At 39.5% G+C, this 25,443-nt stretch overlaps 2 protein-coding genes across 2 annotated transcripts in view; one reads left to right on the top strand and one right to left on the bottom strand.

Annotated features, from left to right (window-relative positions):
* The window catches only part of SUPT16H (SPT16 homolog, facilitates chromatin remodeling subunit), a 44,411-nt gene extending 42,662 nt beyond the window's left edge, over positions 1–1,749 (top strand). Inside the window, exon 26 of the mRNA XM_003421614.4 lies at positions 421–1,749. Within this exon, the coding sequence (XP_003421662.1) occupies positions 421–566 (146 nt within the window). The 3' untranslated portion in view covers positions 567–1,749. The remainder of the gene's footprint in view (positions 1–420) is intronic.
* Positions 1,732–25,443, bottom strand: part of RPGRIP1 (RPGR interacting protein 1) — a 53,813-nt gene continuing 30,101 nt past the window's right edge. The window contains 8 exon segments of the mRNA XM_064292273.1: positions 1,732–2,135; positions 3,983–4,113; positions 8,876–8,960; positions 13,021–13,213; positions 18,231–18,331; positions 23,629–23,764; positions 24,280–24,483; positions 24,771–24,955. Of these exon segments, the coding sequence (XP_064148343.1) occupies positions 2,023–2,135; positions 3,983–4,113; positions 8,876–8,960; positions 13,021–13,213; positions 18,231–18,331; positions 23,629–23,764; positions 24,280–24,483; positions 24,771–24,955 (1,148 nt within the window). The 3' untranslated portion in view covers positions 1,732–2,022.

Genomic DNA, 25,443 nt, shown 5'->3' with positions numbered 1-25,443 from the left:
AGTGTTCTGGAATTGCCATCTTGGCAGTGTTTATCCATAATGCATTATGATCCACACAGTCGAATGCCTTTGCATAGTCAATAAAACACAGGTAAACATCCTTCTGGTATTCTCTGCTTTCGGCCAGGATCCATCTGACATCAGCAATGATATCCCTGGTTCCATGTCCTCTTCTGAATCTGGCTTGAATTTCTGGCAGTTCCCTGTCAATTTAATCCTAAAATAAATCTCCATTTTATAAATGAATAAACCAAGGCTCAGAAAGGTTAAGTACTCGCTCAAGGCCACATAGCTAGTAAGTGCTTAAGTAGTGATTAAAACTCAGATCTGATTCCAGAGTAAATTCTGTGCACCATTTCATGCTGTCCCGTCCTGTTAGATTTATAGCTAACTAATAACGCCTCTTTCTCTTCTATTTAGCGGACCGCGAAAGTCGTTATGAGGAAGAGGAAGAACAGAGTCGAAGTATGAGCCGGAAGAGGAAGGCATCTGTGCACAGTTCAGGCCGAGGCTCTAACCGTGGTTCCAGACACAGCTCTGCACCACCCAAGAAAAAGAGGAAGTAACTTCTGAACTTTGGCCCTGAGCTCCATTCTTCCTCCAGCCAACCCCTCGAAATTTTACATGACATAGAAACTGTATTTTTCCTTTTGTTTTCTTTTGAAGTTTGGCCATTTGTGTTTATGGGTTTAGGGGGCCATTTGTGTGGACCAATCTACTCGGGGAATTCCAGGCCCACCAGGACACGTGCCAATGGCCCCATCCAGATGGCAAGGGAGGAGGTGTTCTTGAAGAAGGGCGGAGGCTTCCGCTGTTAATAAATATTGTTTCATTCCTCTCTCTTCCTGTCACCTTCTGCCAGGACATCAGTGGCTTCCGACATCTTATTCTTTGGTGTCTTGAAGCTGTGTTTCCAAGACATTGGTACAAGGTGACCCTTAACTACCTGTACCATGGTTCTTGACCAGCAGATTTGATCCTTCATCTTACCTTACTGCTATGACCTTCCTCACCACTCTTTAAGTTCCATCTTTGCAGTACTCAAGAAAAGGCTCTTGGAATTTGCTAATGGTTGTGATAATCCAAACAACTTGAGCTAGTGAGGCAGATTGGGCTGGTGCCTCCATCAGAGTTTGCCTGCTTACTTGCCTCATGCCGATTTTGAGGTACTTCTGCTGGCTTAGAAGACATAAGAAGCAGTGACACTTCCGGGCCCAGTTTCATCCTCTACAAATTCACACATGACAGTGGTAGAAGACAAAATCACCACTGTCTTCTTTCTTTTCTGACATGTTATCTGAGGAAGAATGGTTGTGCCTCCTACTGCTTCTAGTGAAATCTAGAGGTGGCTCAAAGGAGCATCATTTAGATCTGGAAGGGGCAAGTCATGCCTTGGGCCTAGAATAACCTGATGAGACGAGAGAAGAGGAAGGGAGGCCAGGCCACATCTACAACAAAGCCTCTCGTCACTGCTGCTCCTTATTTTTACTTGTCTTGCATTGTCCTATATTTATCACAGTTTCTGTTGAACAGCTTTTTTAAGTATTTGGGGAGTTTATCTTGCCATCTTCCCCCTCCTGGTTCTCTGTACCCACCTGTCCACTGCAGTTCCTTCTGTGTTCTGTGACTAAGAGAAGAGGGGGGTCTTGGATTTTGTTTATTTGTTTGTTTTTTCTCCTTAGCAGTAGGACTTGATATTTTCGATTTTGGAAGAACTAAAAGATAAATAAACTGTGGGTTTTTTTTTGTTGTCGTTGTTTTGTTCTTGTAAATTTACCTTTTGTGACAGTTCTTTTATAATTCTTGAAAGCAAGCCTGCTTCTCACCTGATAAGGTGCCAAGGCCTTACAAAAATGCCTTTTCAAGTTAGTATCACAAAGATAACTTTCTTCATTCTATGCTTTCATTCTTAAGAGAGATACCAGACATCACAGCAGACCAAATTCATGGTATAGCAAGTTACTTTATGAGACTTTTTACTATTGTTCCCTCAGATTTTAGAATGGAATAGCACTTGTTATATCACAAAAACAAATCTTCAGTCATCTCCTTGTAAATAGCATGGAGGGCAGCAGCGGCTTGTAGGGAAATCTTCAGCCTTCCTATTGGAGTGACCTGGTCTTCGGGGCTAACAACTGTTGGGAAAGAAGAAAAAGAAAACACACTTGAATACCTGGCATTTGTCATGTTAGGTGCCGGAGATACTAAATGAACTAAGTTACTACACCACTTTCTAGGGAATTCTAGTCTAGTGGAGGAGAAAGGAAAATTAAAAGTGATTACAATATAGTATGCCAGCAGCTATGATAAATGAAAGCTGAAGGTGCTTTGCGGACACACAGAAGCAGCACCTAACCCAGAATGGAGGAATTAGAAAAGACTTCCTGGAGACCATTCCCAAGGTAAGTCTTAAAAACTTAAAAATTTCTAAGTATGTACCAAAACATGAAAACATGCTGGTTTGGAAAATTACAAGGAGTGGCAGAAATGAAACTGGAGATACACAGGGCCCAGATCATGAAGGGCCTTGTGTGTCTTTGTAAAGTATTTAGCTTTAACTAAAGGTATTAAAAGTGACTTTTTATTTGGGTTCTAGAAGGATTATTATTTACAGAGTAATGTGGAAGGGGGGCACAAGAAGACCAAGGTTGTTACGAGGCTGTTATAGTAATTTAGGAAAGAAACGAAAAGGGTCTAAAGTGTAACGGTGTAGAGGTGGGGACAGATTCAAAATATTTAAGAGATGAAATTAGTGGAATTTTGTGATCATCAGGAGTAAGGAAAAGCTTGGAATTGATCATCCTGGCTTAGGTAACAAGGTAGATGGTGGACAGTGGCGTTCACTAAGAGGAAGTAAGGCACAAATTTCTAGTTGGGGGAGCTTTGAGGTACGAATGGAGCATACAAACAGACATCTATTGGTTTGCTGTAAGCCTAGTTTTATCAAAAATCAGGTAAAAAACTTAGATTTGAGATAATTCCTAAGTTATAATTAAAACCTTGGGGTGGATGCAATCACCTAGGAAGAGAGTATGTGGAGAAAAAAAGGATTGAGCCAAAGAAATGCAACATTTAAAGGAATAAACCCAGAAAGAAGAACCTGTAAAAGAAACGGAAGGATCACCCAGGGAGTGATTTGGGAAGTCAGAATGTCCTGAAAATGGTATTAAAAAAGGACAGCAATGATACCAAGGTTTAGAAAGGTACCGTAAGATGAGTAATAAAAACCAATTGAATTTGACAAGATGGCAGGAGATTTCAGGCAGAGTGCTTGGGATGGAACTGTGATCTTAAGAGGCGCAGAAATAGTACTGTGGATTGATCGTTCAGCAAAGCTATCAAGGAGCTGAGTTTATAAGTGATGAGAGAAAAGGCAGATGCAGGACTAGCAAGGAGAGTTTTGTTTTTACAGTTAAACCAACATGTTTAAAGCCTGTGTGGGAAGAGGCCATAATTAGGAAATTACTGTTCTTCTTTTAGTGATTAAAAATTCAAAATAAAAATTGTGAAGCATTCATTGGCTTAGTGATTCTGACTGTGATCACTAGAAAAGACATAAGGAAATTTTCCTTAAGTACAAAAGGCATGGAGGCCTGGAAGCATGGCATGTGTGGGGAATAGGCAGAAGGAGTACAAATTGGGAGTGAGAGCTATAGAAGACTAACTGCTAATACAGAGCTGGCACTTAGCACCTGCCAGGCACTGTCCTAAGCACTTTAAGTATGTTAACTCTTAAGTCCTCACAACAACCCTATGAGGTAGGTACTGCTGTTATCCCCATTTTATATATGAGGAAACAGGCACAGAGAGGTTAAATAGCTTGCCCAAGAGCACAACTTGAATGGCACTAGAGGAATATAATGAATCTTGTCTTCAAGATCAACTTTGCAGTGTTAATTAGGTACTGAAGGTAGAACAAGAAAAAAAGTCATTATTAGGATGGTTTCCCTGAAGACAAATGGAACAATCATGTATTACTCACTGTCTAGCTCTTCCTGTAGAATGTCTCTTCCTGATTCCAGGATCTGCCACAGTTCAAGATATGCATATCCTACTTCTTGACATTCTTTGTTTTCATCATCCATAGGCTCACTTACCACTGTAAACTTCAAACTAATGAGAAAAAAAAAAAAAAGTTCATTTAACTCAGCACTACTGATACCCTTTGGCTTTAAAAATATAATAAGGATAAAAGCAATCATAAATGATACGGTGTCTTTCCTTTGCCTCCATTTTATGAGACGACAGTGGTAGAAAAGTGAGGAATCAGTATGCTTTGAAGGAACAACAGGCCTTGAGAAGAGGGAACGAAGACTCTTGAGGTAGTGCAATTGATCAAGTTGTCTCAATAGAACCCCTAGTGTGATCGTTTATGACTTTGATGAAAGATTTCCTATGGATAGTGGAGACTTGCACAAAAACCAAGATTATGGAAGAAATTAGAGGAAGAGGTTTTAAATTTTTAAATAAAAGTTGGGTGCCAGTCCTGTTTTCTTACAGGAAACGGAAGGAATGCAGAATTGCAAACTGAGTATAAAAACTACTCTTTAGAGTTGTTTTGAGTCTTGAAAGGTGGTGCTGCCAAGTGTACGGCACAGTGCCTCACAAGCAGTGAGCAGTCAGTAAAAATCATTATGACCTTCACTTGTTAGGTGCCGTTGAGTCAGTTCCGACTCATAGCAACGCTATGTAAAACAATGAAGCACTGCCCGGTCCTGCACCATCCTCACAATCATTGTTATGCCTGAGCCCACTGTTACAGCCACTGTCAATCCATCTCCTTCAGGGTCTTCTTTTTTGCTGACCCACAACGTTACCAAGCATGATGCCCTTCTCCAGGGACTGGTCCCTCCTGATAACATGTCCAAAGTATGTGAGACAGAGTCTTGCCTTGACTTAGCCTAGCAAAGAATGATATTGAGTCCAGAAACTGGTACAATCTATAATAATCCTATTAATTTTTTTTTTTTTTAGGTTTTAAAAAATGTTTATTGTTTCTCAAGCCAAACAGTGGCCAGCTACAACCTGTGGGCAAAATATGGCCTGCTGCCCTTTTTTTTTTTTTTTTTTTGGTTTCTCTTGTTAATTATGGTGAAAGTATATATAAACAAAACTTTTGCCAACTTCAAAGGTTTTACATTAATTTTTTTAATTAAGATAACATTCCCAAATGGTCAGCAATTACTTTAAAACAAAGATGAGAACGTATGGGGCAGGGAAACTAGATTAATGGAAACTGAACCAAACCAAAACCAAACCCCTTGCCATTGAGTCCATTCTGACTGATAGCGACCCTATAGGACAGAGTAGAACTAACTGCCCTATAGGGTTTCCAAGGAGCGACTGGTGAATGCAAACTGCTGACCTCTTGGTTACTAGCAGCTGAGCTCTTAACCACCGCACCACCAGGCCTCTGGAAATGGAATACCAGATGGAAATAATAATAAATGAATAAATAATTCCTCACACTGTGAAGAATGTAACCAATGTCACTGAACAACTTGTATAGAAATTGTTGAATGGGAACCTAAACTGCTGTGTCAACCTTCACCAAAAAACATTTTTTAAAATTATTTTAAAATTTTTTGAGATAAAAATTTACCATTTTAACCATATTAAAGTGTACAATTGAATGTTTTCAGTATAGTCACAGTGCTGTGAAACCATTCCCCACTCTGTAATTCCAGAACGTTTTCATAACCTCAAAAAGAAACTCCATATCCATCAGTGTTTCCTCATTCTCCTCACCTCTCCCCACCCACCAGCCCCTGGCAACACTGACCTACCTTCTGCCTCTAGGGATTTGCCTGTTCTGGACATTTCACATGGCTATTAATTGTTCTTATAGGCAAATATTAGAGAATGGCTAATAGAGAGTGCTAAGGGAGCAGGAGTAGGACTGAAAACTCAGACTCTTAAGAGCAAGGTCAAACACGGTTAAGCTGAAAAGAAGGAATTACTGAAAATGATTGACGCTGAGCCCACTACACAATCATGCATTTGTTATTAGGTTTCTGTATCATTACTGAGAGCTTTGACAACGAAGAGGGATAATGCTGTCCTCTACCCCAAATTTTCTCAAGAAAGGGCAGGTAATGAGCATGACTACATGCCAGGCAGTCTCTTCAACAAACAGTGCTGGCGTAACTGGATATCCACCTGCAAAATAAATGAAACAAGACCCATGCCTCACACCATGCACAAAAACTAACTCAAAATGGATCAAAGACCTAAATATAAAATCTAAAATGATAAAGATCATGGAAAAAAAAATAGGGACAACACTAGGAGCCCTAATACATGGCATAAACAGTATACAAAACATGAACATTGTACAAACACCAGAAGAGAAACTAGATAACTGGGAGCTCCTAAAAGTCAAACACCTATGCTCATCCAAAGACGTCACCAAAAGACTAAAAAGATTACCTACAGATTGGGAAAAAGTTTTTAGCTCTGACATTTCTGATCAGCGTCTGACCTCTAAGATCTACGTGATATTGCAAAAACTCAACAACAAAAAGGCAAATAACCCAATTAAAAAATGGGCAAAGGATATGAACAGGCACTTTACCAAAGAAGACATTCAGGCTGCTAACAAATACATGAGGAAATGCTCACCATCATCAGCTATTAGAGAAATGCAAATCAGAACTACAATGAGATTTCATTTCACTCCAATGAGGCTGGCATTAATCCAAAACGCAAAATAGTAAATGTTGAAGAGGTTGTGGAGAGACTGGTACACTAACACACTGCTGGTGGGAATGTAAGATGGTAAAACCACTTTGGAAATCAATTTAGCGCTTCCTTAAAAAGCTAGAAATAGAACTACCAAACGACCCAGGAATTCCACTCCTTGGAATATAAAAAAATAAAAAATATATATATATATTTTTTGGAATATACCCTAGAGAAATAACAGCCTTCACACGAACAGATATATGCACACTCATGTTCATTGCAGCACTGTTTACAATTGCAAGAAATGAAAGCAACCAAGGTGCCCATCAACGGATGAATGGATAAATAAATTGTGGTATATTCACACAATGGAATAATATGCAACAGTTAAGAACAATGATGAATTTGTGAAACATTTCATAACATGGAGGAATCTGGAAGGCGTTATGCTGAGTGAAATTAGTCAGCTTCAAAAGGACAAATATTGTATGAGACCACTCTTATAAGAACTCCGGATAAAGTTTAAATACAGAAGAAAATATTCTTTGATGGTTATGAGGGTGGGGAGAGAGGGAGAGGGATAAGCACGAACTAGAGAGTAGACAGAAATTTTTCTAGGTGAAGGGAAGGGCAACACATACCACAGGGATAGTCAGTACAACTGGACTAAGCCAAAAGCAAAGAAATTTCCTCAATACAACCAAAAGCTTTGAAGGCCAGAGTAGCAGGGACGGGAGTCTGGGGACCATGGTTTCAGGGGACATCTAGGTCAATTGGCATAACAAAATGTATTAAGAAAACATTCTGCATCTCACTTTGGTGAGAGGCATCTGGGGTCTTAAACTAGTAGCAAGTGGCCATCTAAGATGCATAAATTGGCCTTAACCCACCTGGAGCAAAGAAGAATGAAGAATACTGAAGACACAAGGTAAATATGAGCCCAAGAGACAGAAAGGGCCACATAAACCAGAGAGTCCATCAGCCTGAGACCCGAAGAACTAGATGGTGCCTGGCTACACCAATCACTGCCTTGACATGGAACACAACAGAGAATCCCTGATGGAGCAGGAGAATAGTGGGATGCAGATCTTAAACTCTCTTCTCATAAAAAGACCAGGCTTAATGGTCTGACAGACCAGAGGGACCCTGACGGTCATGGTCCCCAGACCCTTTGGAAGTCCAAAATTGGAACCATTCCCAAAAACAACTGTACAGGCAGATATTGGCCTGGACTATAAGGTAGATAATGATGCTGGTGAGGAGTGAACTTCGTGGCTCAAGTAGACACATGAGACTATATGGGCAACTCCTGTCTGGTGGCGAGATGAGAAGGAAGAGAGGGACAGGAGCTGGTTGAATGGAAACAGGGAATATAGGGTGAAGAGGAGGAATATGCTGTCTCATTAAGGGGAGGGCAGCTGGGAGAGCACAATGGGGTGTGTATGGCTTTTTGTATGAGAGACTGACTTAATTTGTAAACTTTCACCTAAAGCACAACAAATAAATTTTTAAAAAATCAGCCCCCATTTCTTACCCACATGCATACAGAGGAGTGAGATTTAGTTAAACAAACTTTAACAAATACAAGATGCCCTTATTTGTCTTGTTTAGCTAAATGCCCAGTTAAATTTGAATTTTTTAGTGTAAGTATGTCCCCTGTATTTTATCTGGAAACTCTAAAAGGAAACCTTCTCAGATTACAGGTATAATAAAGACAATTGACTTTCCTAAAATTTTAAAGCAGACCTAGAATTTACTTCAGCTATTACAAAGTCAGAATATTCCTATAAATAAAATACTTAAAAATCTAAATATAAAATTAATATTATGAAGACATAATATTTGGGAAGCTAGCAACAGCACTGTGTGTGAGAAACAAATCAAATTAGATTTGATTAGATCAAAACATTTTGCCCATTCCCTATTGGGCACTGTTTGTATTCAATTAAACCTCTGCCACAAAAAAAGTCCCCATGGGGGCTGGCATGGATGAGAACTGAACTAAACCTATGAAATTATGTAATTGATCAAGTAGTCACAAACATAAATTAGACAGAAGACTGGAAATTCACTAAGGGTAAGTTATTTGAAAGAAGTTATCAAAATATTCAGCATCGGCACGAAACCAAACTCAAACTACAGTTCCTGTCTAAACATCCCTTTCTTCCAAAGTGGAAAAGCAGATACTTACTGTCCTTGGTCAGGATCTTCTCCATTCAACATGGTGAACAGAAATTGCCTTCGACCTTTTTGCTCCAATGGGTCCAGGTCTATCACTGCGTTAAGGAAAAGAAAAAAAAAAAAAGTCATGTGCAGTTTCTGTTACTGCACTAAGACCCTCATAAGCAGTAACAACAGTGATATAAAGCAGAAGCTGGCAGACTAGGGCCCTTGGGCTGGCCCCCCAGTCTTTATAAATAAAGTTTTATTAGAGCACAGCCATGTCCATTTTTTTACATATTGTGTATGGCTGCTTTCCAGTTATGCCAGCAGAGTTGAGTGGTTGTGACAGACTGTATGGGCCACAAAGCTTAAAATATGTACTATTTGGCCTTTTAAGAAAAAGTTTGTAGACCCTTATAAACTGTATGTAAAGCTATTATGCTATATGCCAAAATAAATGTGCTCTCACCATTCCACGGCTAGAAGGATTCTAAGGAATTCAATATTTTATCCCTTATCGGTCCAGTTATGCAGATTTTTGTTTTATGTTGAGGTATAATCCACGCTGAAGGCTGTAGTCTGATCTTCAACAGTACCATGTTTTTCACAAATAACCCACCCACATAAATAACATGCCCCTGCATATAACGCATATAGCATGCCTAGGAAAATATTTCGCGAGGTGGAAGTCCAGTTGGCAAAAATATATAACACCTGTTATTCGTGTAAAAATACGGTAAGTGCCTCAAGTCCTCTTCACTTTCAGCAAGCAAGGTTGTGTCATCTGCATATCAAAGGTTGTTAATAAGTCTTCTTCCAATCCTAATGCCAAATTCTTCTTCATATAGTCCAGCTTCTCAGATTATTTGCTCAGTATACAGATTGAATAAGTGTAGTGAAAGAATATAACCCTGACACACACCTTTCCTGGTTTTAAACAAGGCAGTATCCCCCTGTTCTGTTTGAACGACTGCTTCTTGGTCTATGTACTGGTTCTGCATAAGCACAATTAAGGGTTCTGGAATTCCCATTCTCCTCAATGTTATCCTTAATTTGTTATAATCCACACAGTCTAATGCCTTTACATAGTTGATAAAACACAGGTTAAAAAAAAAAAAATCTTTCTGGTGTTCTCTGCTTTCAGCCAACATCCATCTGACACCAGCAATGATATCTCTCATTCCACCTCCTCTTCTGAATCTGGCTTGAATTTCTGGGAGGTCCCTGTCAATGTACTGCTGCAACAGTTTTGGAATTATCTTCAGCAAAGTTTTCTTGCCTGTGATATTCATGATATTGTTCAATAATTTCTGCATTCCGTTGGATCACCTTTCTTTGGAATAGGCACAAATGTGGATCTCCTCCCAACAGTTGGCCAGGCAGCTGTCTTCCAAATTTCTTCTCAAAGATGAACAAGCGCTTCCAGCATTGCATCTGTTTGTTGAAACATCTCAATTGGTATTCCATCAATTCCTGGAGCCTTGTTTTTCGCCAATGGCTTCAGTGCAGCGGGGACTTCTTCCTTTAGTACCATCAGTTCTTGATCATATGCTACCTCCTGAAATGGTTGAACATTGACCAATTCTTTTTGGTACAGTGACTGTATTCCTTCCATCTTCTTTTGATGCTTCTTGCATCATTCAGTATTTTGCCCATGGAATCCTTGAATACTGAAACTTGAGAGTTGATTTTTTTCTTGAATTCTTTCAGCTTGATAAATACAAGCATGTTCTTTCTTTCCTTTTAGTTTTCTAACTCCAGGTCTTTGCACATTTCATTATAATACTTAATTTGTCTTCTTGAACCACCCTTTCTGTTCAGCTCTTGTACTTCGTTATTTCTTCCAGTCATATTAGCTACTTGCTCTATGTTTAAGAGTAAGTTTCAGAGTCTCTTCTGACATCCATTTTGGTCTTTTCTTTCTTTCCTGTCTTTTTAATGACCTTCTGCTTTCTTAATGTATGATGTCCTTGATGCCAACCCACAACTCGCCTGGTCTTTGGTCATTAGTGTTCAGTTCGTGAAATCTATTCTTGAGATGGTCTCTACATTCAGGTGGGATATACTCAAGAGCATATTTTGGCCCTCGTGGACTTGTTTTAATTTTCTTCTTCAATTTGAACTTGAATATGAGCAATTGATGGTCTGTTCCACAATAGGGCCCTTGGCCTCGTTCTCACTGATGATATTGAGCCTCTCCATCATCTCTTTCCACAGACGTAGTCGATTTGATTCCTGTGTATTCCATCTGGTGAGGTCCATGTGTATAGTCACCATTTATGTTATTGAAAAAATTTTTTCTAATGAATAGGTCGTTGGTCTTGCAAAATTCTATCATGCAATCTCCTGCATCATTTCTATCACCAAGGCCATATTTTCCAACTACCAATCCTTCCTCTTTGTTTCCAACTTCCACATTTCAATCATGAGTAATTATCAGTGCAACTCGAGAGCATGTTTGATCAATTTCAGATAGCAGAAGTTGGTAAAAATCTTCAATTTTTTCATCTTTGGCAGTAGTGGTTGGTACATAGATTTGATAACTGGTCTTCCTTGTAGGCGTATGGATATTTTCCTATCACTGACAGTGTTGTACTTCAGGATAGATCTTGAAAAGTTCTTTTTGACAAGGAATGTAATGTCATTCCTCTTCATTTTATCATTCCCAGCATAGTAGACCATAGATTGCCCATACCAGTCCATTTCAGCTCATCCATGCCTAAGTCATTGATTTTTATGTGTTCCATTTCATTTTTGACATCTTCTAATTTTTCTAGTTTCGCACTCCGTACATTCATGTTTCAATTATTAATTGATGTTTGCAGCTGTTTCTTCTCACTTTGAGTCGTGTCACATCAGCAAATCAAGGTCCTGAAAGCTTACTCCATCCACATCATTAAGGTAGACTCTACTTTGAGGAGGCAGCTCTTCCCCCATCGTATTTTGAGTGCCCTCTAACCTGGGGAGCTCACCTTCTGGCACTATTATCAGACAATGTTCCGCTGCTATTCATAAGGTTTTCACTGGCTGATTTTTTCAGAAGTAGGCTGCCAGGTCATTCTTCCTAGTCTGCCTTAGTCTGGAAGATCAGATGAAACCTGTCCACCATGGGTGACCCTGCTGGTATTTGAAACACCAGTGGCATAGCTTCCAGCATCACAGCAATATGCGAGACACTACAGTACAACAAACTGAGAGATGAGGGAGGGATGATCCATTACAATAAGGAAATTAATGAATACAGAGCATCTAACAGGATCCAGGAGACAGGAAAGCCAGTACAGAAGAGAATTAAATCAAATTTTGGGGATAGCAGCAGTGGGATAAAAGCTAAACAATGGGCTAGAGGGGTACAAAAGGATGGAGAGAGTTTCTCCAGAAAAAAATTATTTAATAGGTTTGATTACTTGAGGGTGTTAACCAACCAACCCAACCCATTGCCATCGAGTCAATTCCGACTTATACCAACCCTATAGGACAGGGTAGAACTGCCCCATAGAGTTTCCAAGGAGTGCCTGGTAGATTCAAACCGCCAACCTTTTGGTTAGCAGCTGTAGCACTTAACCACTACACCACCAGGGTTTCCAAAGGATGTGAAAAGAATTATCAATAGGTATAATTAAAATAAAACAAATGAAAAATTGAGGCAAACAAAATAGTAAACCAGAAAAAATATATAGTTAAGGTCATACTACTTGGCTCTGCAAGAATTAATATTTACATATTTGTAATAATATAAACAATTAAAATTGGTTTAAACAAAAAGGATGATCAAACTATATAGGAGGGAAGGGTCATGGGTGTGGTGAGAGAGATCTAAATTTATGTACCAAGATAGGAAGCCAGTGGACCATGTCTAATATTGGGACATTAGGAAATCATAATGGAAACGTTATTTAGAAACATGGAGGTAAATATCAGAGATAGCTGAAAAAGTTAAAAGTGGTTGTGGTGGACTGCAGCTTGGTTTGTGGAGAAGGGTGGAGTAAAGGACTGATGACTTTTAATTAAAATCTTTTTAGCCTACTTGATTTTTTTTAAACCACATGCATATATGATATTTGATAAGTAAAATGATCGAATCAACCCCATAAGAAGTCCAGTGGTAGTTCTGCTCTGTCATTCTAAGCATTTGTCAGCCTCCTCTCCCCAAAACCACACACAGTGCCTCACCCTTGCTAAAGTGGAAGTGAATCTCTTCTCCTGCCCTCGGCTTCCTCAGGGATATTGGAGTCTCTGTCTCTGACAGGGGTATATCATAGAATTTATACTCCACGTACACCTGTTTTATGTTCTCATCAGACATCACTTCGGCCTCTGGGTAGAAGGCCAGGGAGATAATTTCAATGCACATCTTCTCTGAATCCTGATAAGAAAAATATTTATTTTCTAAAGGTTAGCGATGCTCTAAGCATTGTACTCCATCTAATGACACATTACTCTCTAGAAATCAGTCATAGGCACCCTCCATCCAACATACCACTCCTTGAGAATCAATTATAGGTAAAACTGGCACTAAGAGGCAACTTGACTGAACTGCCACAGTTCATCTGGGGGAAATTTGTGAAGAGAACCCAGTTGTTCTATTTCCCAGTCCAGTGAATCATTCCAGCCCAGCCTTTCCCAGCCATCTCCATATACAAAACAGTCGAGAAAATTTCCAAACAGGTATTTTTTCTTAAGCTTTCTCAATGAAAACCAAGCCAGCATTTCCCCAAAATTAGGACTTAAGAAACCTACACATTGATAATGAAGAGGTAGTAGCTGCTTTGGCCACTACAGCAAGTAACTGCTTCCTGGGCCCACCTAAGTACAAGCTATCAGAGTACCCTGCCCTCCGCAGCAACACCAGTACTTCCATTTCCACTTCAGGGTAGCTGCCGCAGCACTACTCACTGTCTTAATTGTCTCTGTGTCCACTTTGGCATTAGGGATACCAGATGGAGGCTGGCATCTCTCTAGCTTCAAGAAGTCACATAAGCCCAACATAAGTCCCCTCCTTCCATAGTGGGGCAGCAAGTCGTGTCAGTAGTAATGAGTCAACCCAGGATGACCCCTACCAGCCATAGTTTCCCCTTCTATGTCTAAGTTTCCGCCTGGCTGCTTCTTTCCTCTAAGTTGCCAGGCCAATCCCCGCTACTTCTCTTAAGGCCCGCCCTTCGCTCCCAATCTTTTCTTCCCTGAGGAAGCAAGTGGACTCTTTGCCTAGAATAGCAGGTATGATTTCTCAAAGTATAGTCCTGGGGTCAATTGTATCAGAATCATCTGGGGGTACGTTTTAAAAGGAAGATGATACTACTTGGAGTTTCCCTCTCAACAGCCCCCACAAAACCCTTCCACAATACCCACTGTACACACTGTTAACTCTCTACAGTGTTTTCCAAAATGTGGGTTTTGACACTTTGATGAATCAGTTCAGTGGGCTTCACTAACATTTTCTAAAAATAAAAGAACAGAGCAGAATGGAATAGAAAACATGACAGTGCATGGCAAGTGGTAAGGGTAAGCATTGCTTCTTTTCAATTTGAAAATTTTACTGTTTTAATTATTCACAGATCATTTTAGCTAATACATTTAAAAGGAAGGCCATTTTACCAGCATAGCAGGGGCAGGGGTTTGGGGACCATGGTTTCAGGGGACAGCTAAGTCAATCGGCATAATAAAATCTATTAAGAAAACATTCTGCATCCCACTTTGGAGAGCAGCGTCTGGGGTCTTAAACGCTAGCAAGCGGCCATCTAAGATGCCTCAATTGGTCTCAACCCACCTGGACTAAAGTAGAATGAAGAACACCAAGAACACAAGGTAATTACGAGCCCAAGAGACAGAAAGGGCCACATAAACTAGAGACTACACCAGCCTGAGACCAGGAGACCTAGATGGTGCCCGGCTACAACCGATGACTGCCCTGACAGGGAACACAACACAGAACCCCTGAGGGAGCAGGAGAGCAGTGGGATGCAGACCCCAAATTCTCATAAGACCAGACTTAATGGTCTGACTGCGACTGGAGGGACCCCAGTGGTCATGGCCTCCAGACCTTCTGTTACCCCAGGACAGGAACCATCCCCGAAGCCAACTCTTCAGACATGGATTGGACTGGACAATGGTTGGAGAGGGATGCTGGTGAGGAGTGAGCTTCTTGGATCAGGTGGACACTTGAGACTAGGTTGGCATCTCCTGCCTGGAGGGGAGATGAGAGGGTAGAGGGGGTTAGAAGCTGGTGAAATGGACACAAAAAGAGAGAGTGGAGGGAGAGAGCAGGCTGTCTCATTAGGGGGAGAGTAATTGGGAGTGTGTAGCCAGGTGTATATGGGTTTTTGTGTGAGAGACTGACTTGATTTGTAAACTTTCATTTAAAGCACAATAAAAATTATTTAAAAAAAAAAAAAAGAGAGAGAGAGTGGAGGAAAGGAGCCAGTTGTCTCATTAAGGGGAGAGCAATTAGGGGTCTATATACCAAGGTCTATATAAATTTTTGTATGAGAGACTGACTTGATTTGTGAACTTTCACTTAAAGCACAATAAAAATTTAAAAAAAATTAAAGGAAGGCCATTTTACCTGACTTTTTAAAAAATAATTTTTATTGTGCTTTAAGTGAAAGTTTACAAATCAAGTCAGTCTTTCACACAAAAACCCATATACACCTTGCTACATACTCCCAATTACTCTCCCCCTCATGAGACAGCCCTCTCCCTCCTCCACTCTCTCTTTTCATGTCCATTTCATCAGCTTCTAACCCCCTCTACCTTCTCATCTCCCCTCCAGGCAGGAGATGCCAACATAGTCTCAAGTGTCCACCTCATCCAAGTAGCTCACTCCTCATCTGCATCCCTCTCCAACCCATTGTCCAGTCCAATCCATGTCTGAAGAGTTGGCTTCAGGAATGGTTCCTGTCCTGGGCCAACAGAAGGTCTGGGGGCTGTGACCACCGGGGTCCTTCTAGTCTCATTTAGACCATTAAGTCTGGTCTTTTTTGAGAATTTGGGGTCTGCATCCCACTGCTCTCCTGCTCCCTCAGGGGTTCTCTGTTGTGTTCCCTGTCAGGGCAGTCATCGGTTGTGACCGGGCACCATCTAGTTCTTCTGGTCTCAGGATGATGCAGTTTACCTGACTTTTTAAGGTTATATATGTGACTGTCTATATATAATATTAATGACTTACTGATACTATATACAGTAAAACCTGTGGAACCAGAACCTGTGTAAGGCAGAAAATTGTCAGGAAAGGAAAACTCAAATATTTTCAACTAAAAGGAGAGAGAGAAAAGTGATAAGACTACACTCTGTCAAAGGAGGAAAACTTTCAAGACCTGGAAAAACAAGGCAGTCCCATCAAGTTCTATCTAGTTCTCTCAGATTTCACTTATCTTTTTTGGGGGGGTTGGGGGGTTTGATAAAGTCTGTTTTATTTACTTATTTTTTTTAATAATATTTTATTGTGATTTCAATCAAAGTTTACATAGCAAATTAGGTTCCCATTTAACAATCACTACCCAAATCATTCAGAGACATATATTCCAAAATTCAAAACAATATTCTTATTTTTTAAAATAATATTCTTAATTTTTTTAAAGAAAAATGTATTCCTATCTGACTTGTGGAACTCTGGTGGTGTAGTGATTAAGAGCTACGGCTGCTAGCCAAAGGTCGGCAGTTCGAATCTACCAGCCACTCCTTGGAAACACTATGGGGCAGTTCTACTCTGTCCTATACGGTCGCCATGAGTTGAAATCAGTGCAATGGCAACGGGTTTCCTTTTGATTTAGATCTTACTTGTGTGATTTTTGGAAATTTTAAACTAGCTAATAATCCTGGGCCAAATATCTGAAATCCATAATTATGCAGACTACATCAATTTTATTCTGAGAACACAGGTTAATTAGCAGGATCCATGCTTGATAAATAAGATTCAAATTTGAGCCAGGTGCACATGGAGGCTTTATTCAGTCCCTGTCTATAGGGTCGCTATGAGTTGGCATTGACTTGAGGGCAACAGGTAGGACAGAGTAGAACTGCCCCATATGGTTTCCAAGGAGAGGTTGGTGAATTAGAACTGCCGACCTTTTGGACAGCAGCCAAGCTCTGAACCACCGTGCCACCAGGGCTCCTATGACATCTTGCTTAGGAGCCTTTAATGAGGATAACATTTTTAATGTAATCTGACTGACTTGTTACAGTTCAAAATTTTGCTGATCAGCTGGCAGCTTTTTTGGTTGACTTGAAAAGTTGCATCATTTAGAAACTGTGACTGGAGTTCTACCTCTGTCAGTGACTAGTGCTATAATCTTGGACACATCATTTAATCTTCTTCACCTTTATGATGATATTGAAGGGGTTGCCTAACTCTAACATCCCATTATAACAGTGGTTCTAAACTGCCTTCTAAATATGTGCCAAGATATCAATTACATAATGTCTGAAAAAAAGGTAAGACAGACAAAATTTCAGAAGATAGACTTAAATATTTGCCATATTACATGTTAAGTCTACTGACTCTGAGTTGTTTCTCCCCACTCTAATATTCTTCATTTTCCTGTAAGCCCTCAGTACAAGTTCTGACTTCCAAGAAAGATTTTTCTGACCTCTACAAAGGCAACAAACCTTAGAATTTATATCACATAATCTAGCCACTTCATTTTGAGTCATCTTGTATTATTCTCTATTGTTTCTAATGAGATTCATAATCCTTAAATTCAATTTTAATCTTTCATTCAGTCCCTCATCTGACAAACATTTTTGAGCACATTCTAGTGTCTCAAGAAAAGTGATTATGTTTTCTACCTCATCTGTAACCCCAACAACTACTGTTGAAAATTATTGGATATATTCATACATACCTATATCTATATCTACAGCTCTCTGTCTACCTACCTATTTATCCATCCATTCTCGATTAGTTCCAAAAGGGACTTGAGATTGAAATTTTCATAAACAATTGTAATTACAGGTTTTATAGCTTTCAATGTTGGGTCAAAAACTGTAGAAACTGAAGATCTCTTTGTGGCCTCCCATGTAGAGTCCTTTCCTCTCTTTCAGCCTCCACCTCCCAGCGTTAACCTGCTCTTCCCAGGTGGCTATAAAGGGCCATAATTCAGCACTGGAATCTTGAATCACACAATACAATGAAGGGTGTGGGAACAAGAGGAGGTTGGCAGGGGACCCAAATAGGCAGAGAGAAGAGTTGAAGCAAGTCCTCATTGACACCAAATGAAGAAAATGATCCTTTTACCCTACTGTATCAATAGACTTCCATTCACACTCAACGTAAATTTAACTAAATAACTTGAATTTCCCAGCAAGCTCATTAAAATGGGATTTGAACTCCACATAGGTTGGTTATTAAGCACATTAACTGTCATTGCTTACAATACACTACTTACTGCCTTAAGATATTTTTGAGATATGGGTATCACTATGATGTCATCACTATCGGTAGTCTGTGTTTCACTGACTTCAGAAGCTTCTTCATAGGATTCTTGACCTGGTAGAAAAGAATCTGGAGTTATATAACTATTTCAGAGCACCCTGTCCAACCCAAGAAAAGACCCAGTACCCACATGGCCAACCCATTGTCTGATTACTACTTCTGAGTATCTAGATTTTGGCTACATTTACTCAGAATCAAGCCCTCTTTTTCAAAGATTCGATTATTTGGAAGTTTGCCAAATACACACATTTCATTTCGGAAAAGAAAGGAAGAAGTGGGGGAGAAGGAAGGGAGGAGGGAAGGAAGAAAAGAGAGTAAGAGAATGAAAGAAAGAAAAGAGAGGTAGGAAGGAAGGGAAGGAAAGGAAAGGAAGATTGTTCTTTTGTACGGGCTGGAGAAAATAGCCAAGCCAAGGAAAAGCAGTAAAACCAGGGTATGGCAGACTGTACTTCCCAAAGATGGCCTCAAGCAGTATCTGCCATCTCACATGCTCTTCTTAGTGTGACCTTGAAACTCCTCCCATTGAGTGGTAGGGTCTATGTCCCCTCCCCTTAAACTGAAGTGGATCTTTGAGATTGCCTCAACCAAAAGACTATGGTGGGAAGTGATGGTAAATGCCATCACTAGAATGTAAAAATGCCATGCACCTTTGCCTTTTCTTTTAGGACTCTCTTCCTGCAACCCAGCCACCAACCTGTGAGGAGGTCCAAGCAACCTACAGAAGGCCCCGGCTGAACTCCCAGCTGACAACCAGGACCGATTTGCTAGCTGTTAGAGTGGGCCATCTTGAAAATGGATCCACCAGCTCCAGTTGAGCTCTCCCAGTAAAAGCTTCCACTGGGCGTTGTTCCTCAGGTGCCCCATTGAGGACCACTGGGAAGAGTCACCTTGTTCATAAGGGTCTTGCTTGGCTGAGTGGAGCCCTGGAACTTCCGTTTTATTATATGGGAGCAGATGTGGTGTCAACTGAAGACCAGCCATCCAGGGCCCCAAAACTGTAACTATTGTAAAGAACTATAGATTTTTTTCATGTTTGTTGGTACATAGTATTTCATTATGTGAATAAACTACAATTTCTTTATCTAGTTTATTGTTGATGGTGATCTCATGTGTGCCAGAGTAGAACTGTGCTCCACAGGGTTTTCAATGCATTATGTTTCTGAAGTAGATTGCCAGGCTTTTCTTCCAAGAAGTCTCTGGGTGGACTCAAACATCCAATCTTTCAGTGAGCAGCTGAGTGTGTGAGTCAGAATCAACTCAATGGCAACTGGTAAGAAACTGTTGATGGGCTTCTGTGTTGCTTACACTATTTTTGCTCTAAATAACAAGTATCATGGTACATATAAGCACACATTTCTGGACTAAATTCCACTTGGTCAAGGTACACAGTCTGTTTTACAGCTTTATATTTTGCTGGACTTAGTTTGCTAATATTATTTGTTAAGGATATTGCACCTATATTTATGATGGATATTGGTCTGCAGTTGTTTTTTTAATTGTCTTTAGTTTGCTTTGGTATTAAGGTAATACTAACTTTATAATAGGAGCCCTGGTGGTGCAGTGGTTAAGCTCTCAGCTGCTGAGAGGTTGGCAGTTTGAACCCACCAGCCATTCCACAGAAGAAAGATGCAGCAGCCTGCTTCCAGCCATGGAAATCCTATAGGGTAGTTCTATTCTGTCCTGTAGAGTCACTATGAGTCAGAATTCGACTTGAGGGCAAACGACTAACTTTATAATAGGAGCCCTGGTGGCACGGTGGTTAAGGACTTGGCTGCTAGCTAAAAGGTCAGCAGTTCAAACCCACCAGCTGCTCCATGAGAGAAAGATGTGGCAGCTTGCTTCCGTAAAGCCTTACAATTCCTATGGGGGCAGCTCCACTCTGCCCTACAGGGCTGCTACGAGTCAGAATCCACCTGACGGCGCACAACGGCTTTATAATTGGATGAGTTGGGAAGTTTTCCCTCCTCTTCTATTTTCTGAAAAAGGTTTTGAAGGATTGGCATTATTTCCTATAAATATTTGATAGAATTCACCAATAAAGTCGTCTGAGCCTGGCTTTTTGTTGTGAGATTTTTTATTTGTTGTCTTTACTTCTAATAGGTCAATACTAATCTTTCTTTTAAGATAGAAGCTTAGATTATTGACTTTAGCTCTTCATTGTTGTATTTTCATTTTAATTCAGCTCAAGATGTTTTCAAATTATCCTTGGAATTTCTTTTTTGATTCATAGATTATTTTGAAGTGTGTTGTTTAATTTTCAAATATTTGCTATTATCTGTTTTAGTTTCCTATGGCTGCTATCGCTTTGAGTTGGAACCAACTCGATGGCACATAACAACAACATGGCTGTCATAAATTATCACAAACCTGGTGGCTTAAAACAATAGAAATTTATTCTTTCACAGCTCTGGCGGCCAAAAGTCTGAAATCAAAGTGTCAGCAGTGCTGTGCTCCCTCGGAAGGCTCTAGGCTAGGACAATCCATTCCTTGCCTATTTCAACTTGTGGTGGCTCCAGGCATTCCATGGCTTGTGGCCTCATCACACCAGTCTTTGTCTCCATGGTCACATTGCTTCCTTCTCTTTTGTGTGTGTGTCCCCTCTGTGTGTCTAAGAACATTTGTCATCAGATTTAGGACCCACTTGGATAATCCGGGATGATTTGCCATCTCAAGACCCTTACCTACATCCTGCAAAGACCCTTTTTACAAATAATGTCACATTCACAGGTCCTAGAGATTTGGGCATGGATGTATCTTTTTGGGGGCCACCATTCCACCCACTGCATTGCCTATTTAATCCTGAATAATATTTTAAACGCTAAAAGCTATTTTTTTTGTCTTATGCAGTCATTTGAATTTATCCACATTCTTTTCGCTTCATTCCTTGTTGCATCTTTGGGTTTTCTTCTCGGATCATTTTTTTCTGCCTAAAGAACAATCTTTACGATTTTTAAATATATGGAAGGAAACTCTCCATTTTGGCTTGTCTAAAAATGTCTACTCTGCTTTCATTCTGGAAAGATATTTTTTCTAGGTAGAAAATTCTTGCTGATGGTTAGTTATTTTCTTTCAGCACACTGAAGATATCTTTCCACTGGTTTGAGGCTACAATTATAGCTCTTGACAAGTCAGTTCCCCATCTTACTGATGGGCCTTTTCTTTTTTTTAAATGGATGCTTATAATATTTTTTCTTTTATTTCCTGCATTTTTACTCCTGATATGTCTGATTTGGATTTATTCTTATCCTGCTGCTTAAGTTTGATTTCATTGAATTTTAATGTTGTTTATTAGTTCTGAGAAAGTCGAAGTCATTATCACTTTAAATATTATCTCTGTCCCTTCTCTCTTCTCTCCTATATTTAATTAAATGTGGCTTAGACCTTCTCATTGTATCCTTTATGCCTATTTTCCTCTTTTTTTTTTTTTTTGTATTTTCCATCTTGTTGTTTCTCCTTGCTTCATTCTGGGTATTTTCCTCAATTCTCCTTTCAGTTGTGTTTAATCTCCTTTTAACTCATCTCTTTCTTTCTGATAAATGCCTATATTTAGCATTTCTATAATTTCTATTGCAGTCATTACTGTAATATTTGATTCATGAAAAAATAAGTGAATGTCAAAATTATTAGCTAATTAAAATTTGATGAGAAACAAGATATTGATACAGTCTCGAAGTATCTTCTCATAGAGAACTTAAAAATTATAAGGGAAAAATGCTAACATTACAGTGGAAGAACCTGACAGATGCTTCTTAACTAAGTGATGAAAGTTAACACCACCAATAATGGGACAAACTGACATCATATACCTCCTAATGTGATGCAGTGAGAAGGACGTAACATTATTTCCATGGTAGCCCTGTGAAAAATTCATAACCCGAATCTAGTTATGAAAAAACAGCAGACCAATCCAAATTAAGAGACATTCTATAGAATAACTGGCCTATACTCTTCGTGTCAATATGATATGAGTGACAAAGAAGAGCTGACAAATTATTCCAGATTAAAAGAGACTAAAGAGACATGACTAAATGCAATGCATATTCCTGAACCAGATAAGGAAAAAACATAAACAAATAAAAAAACACTTGCCATAATGGGCATCATTGGGACAATCAGCAAATTCTGAATACGAGCTGAACGTGAGATAATAATGTATCTATGTTAAATTTTGCAAATTTGATAGCTGTACTGTGGTTACATAATAGAATTTCCTTTTAATTAGGACAATAAATACTGAAACATATAGGAGTAAGGGGACAGAAAAAAATAAATAAAATGATAAGGCAAAAACTTAAAATTTGGTGAATTTGGGTAAAGGATATACGGAAATTTTTTGTCCTATTTTTGCAACACTTATGTTAAGTTTTCTTTTTTTATCACATGTAAGTTTGCAATTCTTTTAAAATAAAACATATTTTTTAACTTACGATATCAATTTCCATAACATCCTGTCCTTGCTGAAATTTTAAAGCTCAACTTTTATCTCCATGAACCTAGTAAGCACAGTTGTTGTATAGTTTGTGTCTGATAACTTCAATATCTGGAGTCCTAGAGGGAATCAGGTCAGCCCTTGTCCCTGTATCTTTGCAAGCATCCCCAAAGTAGAGTTCTGCCTTGAAGAGCAAAAGAGGCTCAGAATGGTGCTGCCTTTAGGATCGAAGAGCAGAGAATGGGCAATTCACCAGGGTTCCTACCCTGGGCAGACACCAGATGCAGACTGTTATTGCCCCAACAGTCCACCACAAACATGGTTCTACTTCTCCACTGCCTTCTCCAGACTGGCAATGTCCCAGAGCTAAAGCTCCAGTCATCTCCCTGATGTAGGCTAGGTAATTCCTCCTTCTCCTGTTGGCTCTTTGATGCTTTTAAGAAAGCATTAAGAAGATTATTTTTAATGTAGTTAGCCTTGTCATCAGTGGAGTGCTGGTTTGAATGTCCTAGTCCACCATTACTATAACCTGGAATTATGTCTACTTTTCATTCTAACACAAAACGTTTACCTTAATATAAGAAAAATTTAGATTAACATCACAAATGAGCCAATCACACCCCTCCTCCTATTTCTTTGTAACCATAATTCACAAGACCTTGGAGCAAGTTAATATTTTATGTAACTAAACTAGCTAGTAAGCTAGATATAAATGTAGAGAAAGTTACTTTCTTTGAGAATTCCAGGCTTGGTTAGCCTAACCATCACACTTGACAATATAAAACTGAGCCTAGGATCTTCTTAAGTATTAATTTTCCATGAAAAGTTTAATACTGCAAGATGAAGGGAGGAAGTAAATAATTGGCTTGATAAAATAATTCAATGATTAAATAGGAGAATGAGATTTCAAAAAAGATAGTACCATTTACAGGATGTTTCCTCTGTTTCAATGCTGAGCAGGCTGATGTCATAGTCTCTTCCTTTTGCTGATTTGTTTTTAAATCATCATCTATAGAGACTTTAAGCCCTGAGAATTTCCACTCAGTGTAGTTCATCTGCTTCAAAATAAGACAACATTACTATTACTGGTAATATCTTGGTTTTCTTTCTTTCCCTCTCCCCTTTTTTCTTTTTTAATATTAGTTATTCATAATACTTGTTTTTAAATAAATAAAAGGTTAATACATGATGAAATTAGAAAATAATTTTAAAAAACAGATGTTAAGTGATGGGGGGTGGGGGTTAGGTACAGAAAAGGTAGTATCCAGTATAAGGTAAGTACACAATAAATACTTGTTCTTCAATTTCTTCCACTTAAAGTGGAAGTGACTAGTTAGGACAGTGGTACTGAAGTTCTCAGCATAAACTGGAGAACCCATAATCTGCTGACTTACACGAAATGGAAATGAACAGTCTAGGGTTTCTTAAACTACTTGTGGTTGTGAAAACATGTGCTAACCACAACTAGCCACGACTATTGTTTATCTCGTCTGCTTCTGCATCTATCTTGAGAATAATACATTCAGGAATATGCAACCCATATTTTATTTCTTCAGGGTTTCTATAGTTTTACCTGTAGTACATTTTCACTAAAGATGCTACGACTAAGGTACTCCATTCTGTTCTTTCCTTGGATGCCTGCTCTTTTGCCATGTTTTCTTCTTGTGTAGCTCTCAATCTGGTGTTGCTTTTCCTTTATCTCTCCCACCTGAGGAGGTCTTCTCTTTACATGATCCTGGCCAGCTTCAGTGGGAATCTCAACAGATGCCATCTGGTCCTAAGCAAAAGGATCAGAGACAGCTTGACAAGATGATGGTTTAACAACCTTGATACTCCAGAAAGAAATTTGTGAACTAGCATTAGACATCATTCCTCTCCTCCCGTAGAGTAGACAGAAACCATCTCTCTACTCCCCACGATAAAACCCAGGGTTTTGCTCCACCAATAGCCTCATGGCATGATGAGGGATGCAGATTAAGTTCACAGCACACATCACATTCAGAGAAGGAATTTCTTTCACTACGATTTTAATACTCTTTCCCTCAAATTCACTGTATATGCTACCTGGGGAGGAAAGGAAGCCATTTCCTCTTCATATATGGTCTCTAAACTGTCCTTGATGGCACTCTCCTCAGTATGAGCTTCTGGTTTCAGGAAGTTTTCTGGGGGCAGGTAGTGAGACTTCCATTCCAGTTTCATCTGAATAGATCCATTGGGTTTCCCCTCAGGGTCAGTGAGGTTAAAATCACCTGAGAGACACACGGACATTAATAAGATCTCATCACATAAAATAGGCAAACCAGCGTTTATTTGCACCTCACTTATTCCCCCAATTTTGAATTTCATCATGTTTTGTTAGTAACTGATTGTTGTCATCGTTGGGTGCCATCGAGTTGATTCCAACTCACAGGGAGCCCATGTGACAGAGTAGAACTGCCCCATAGGGTTTTCTTGCCTGTAATCTTTACAGAAGCAGATCTCCAGGTCTTTCTCCTGCAGAGCTTCTGGCTGGGTTCGAACTGCCATCTTTTTGGTTAGCAGCCAAGTGCTTAACCTTTGCACCCCCAGGGCTCCTTAGCAATTAACATCAATCAAAAAATCATGATGCTAATACACTCAGAGGTAACATAACAGTTACTTAGAATCTTTACAGGGGAAGGTGAGTATTTCCAGGTTTCAGGAAGAGATAGTCAAAAGATGTATGGAGAGGAATACAGCTTGCTTGTTATCAGTCACC

This window comes from Loxodonta africana, chromosome 10, assembly GCF_030014295.1.
Source record: "Loxodonta africana isolate mLoxAfr1 chromosome 10, mLoxAfr1.hap2, whole genome shotgun sequence".
NCBI lineage: Eukaryota > Metazoa > Chordata > Mammalia > Proboscidea > Elephantidae > Loxodonta > Loxodonta africana.
The sequence above is the reverse complement of the archived record's forward strand: the minus strand, read 5'-3'. Positions and strand labels throughout refer to the sequence as shown.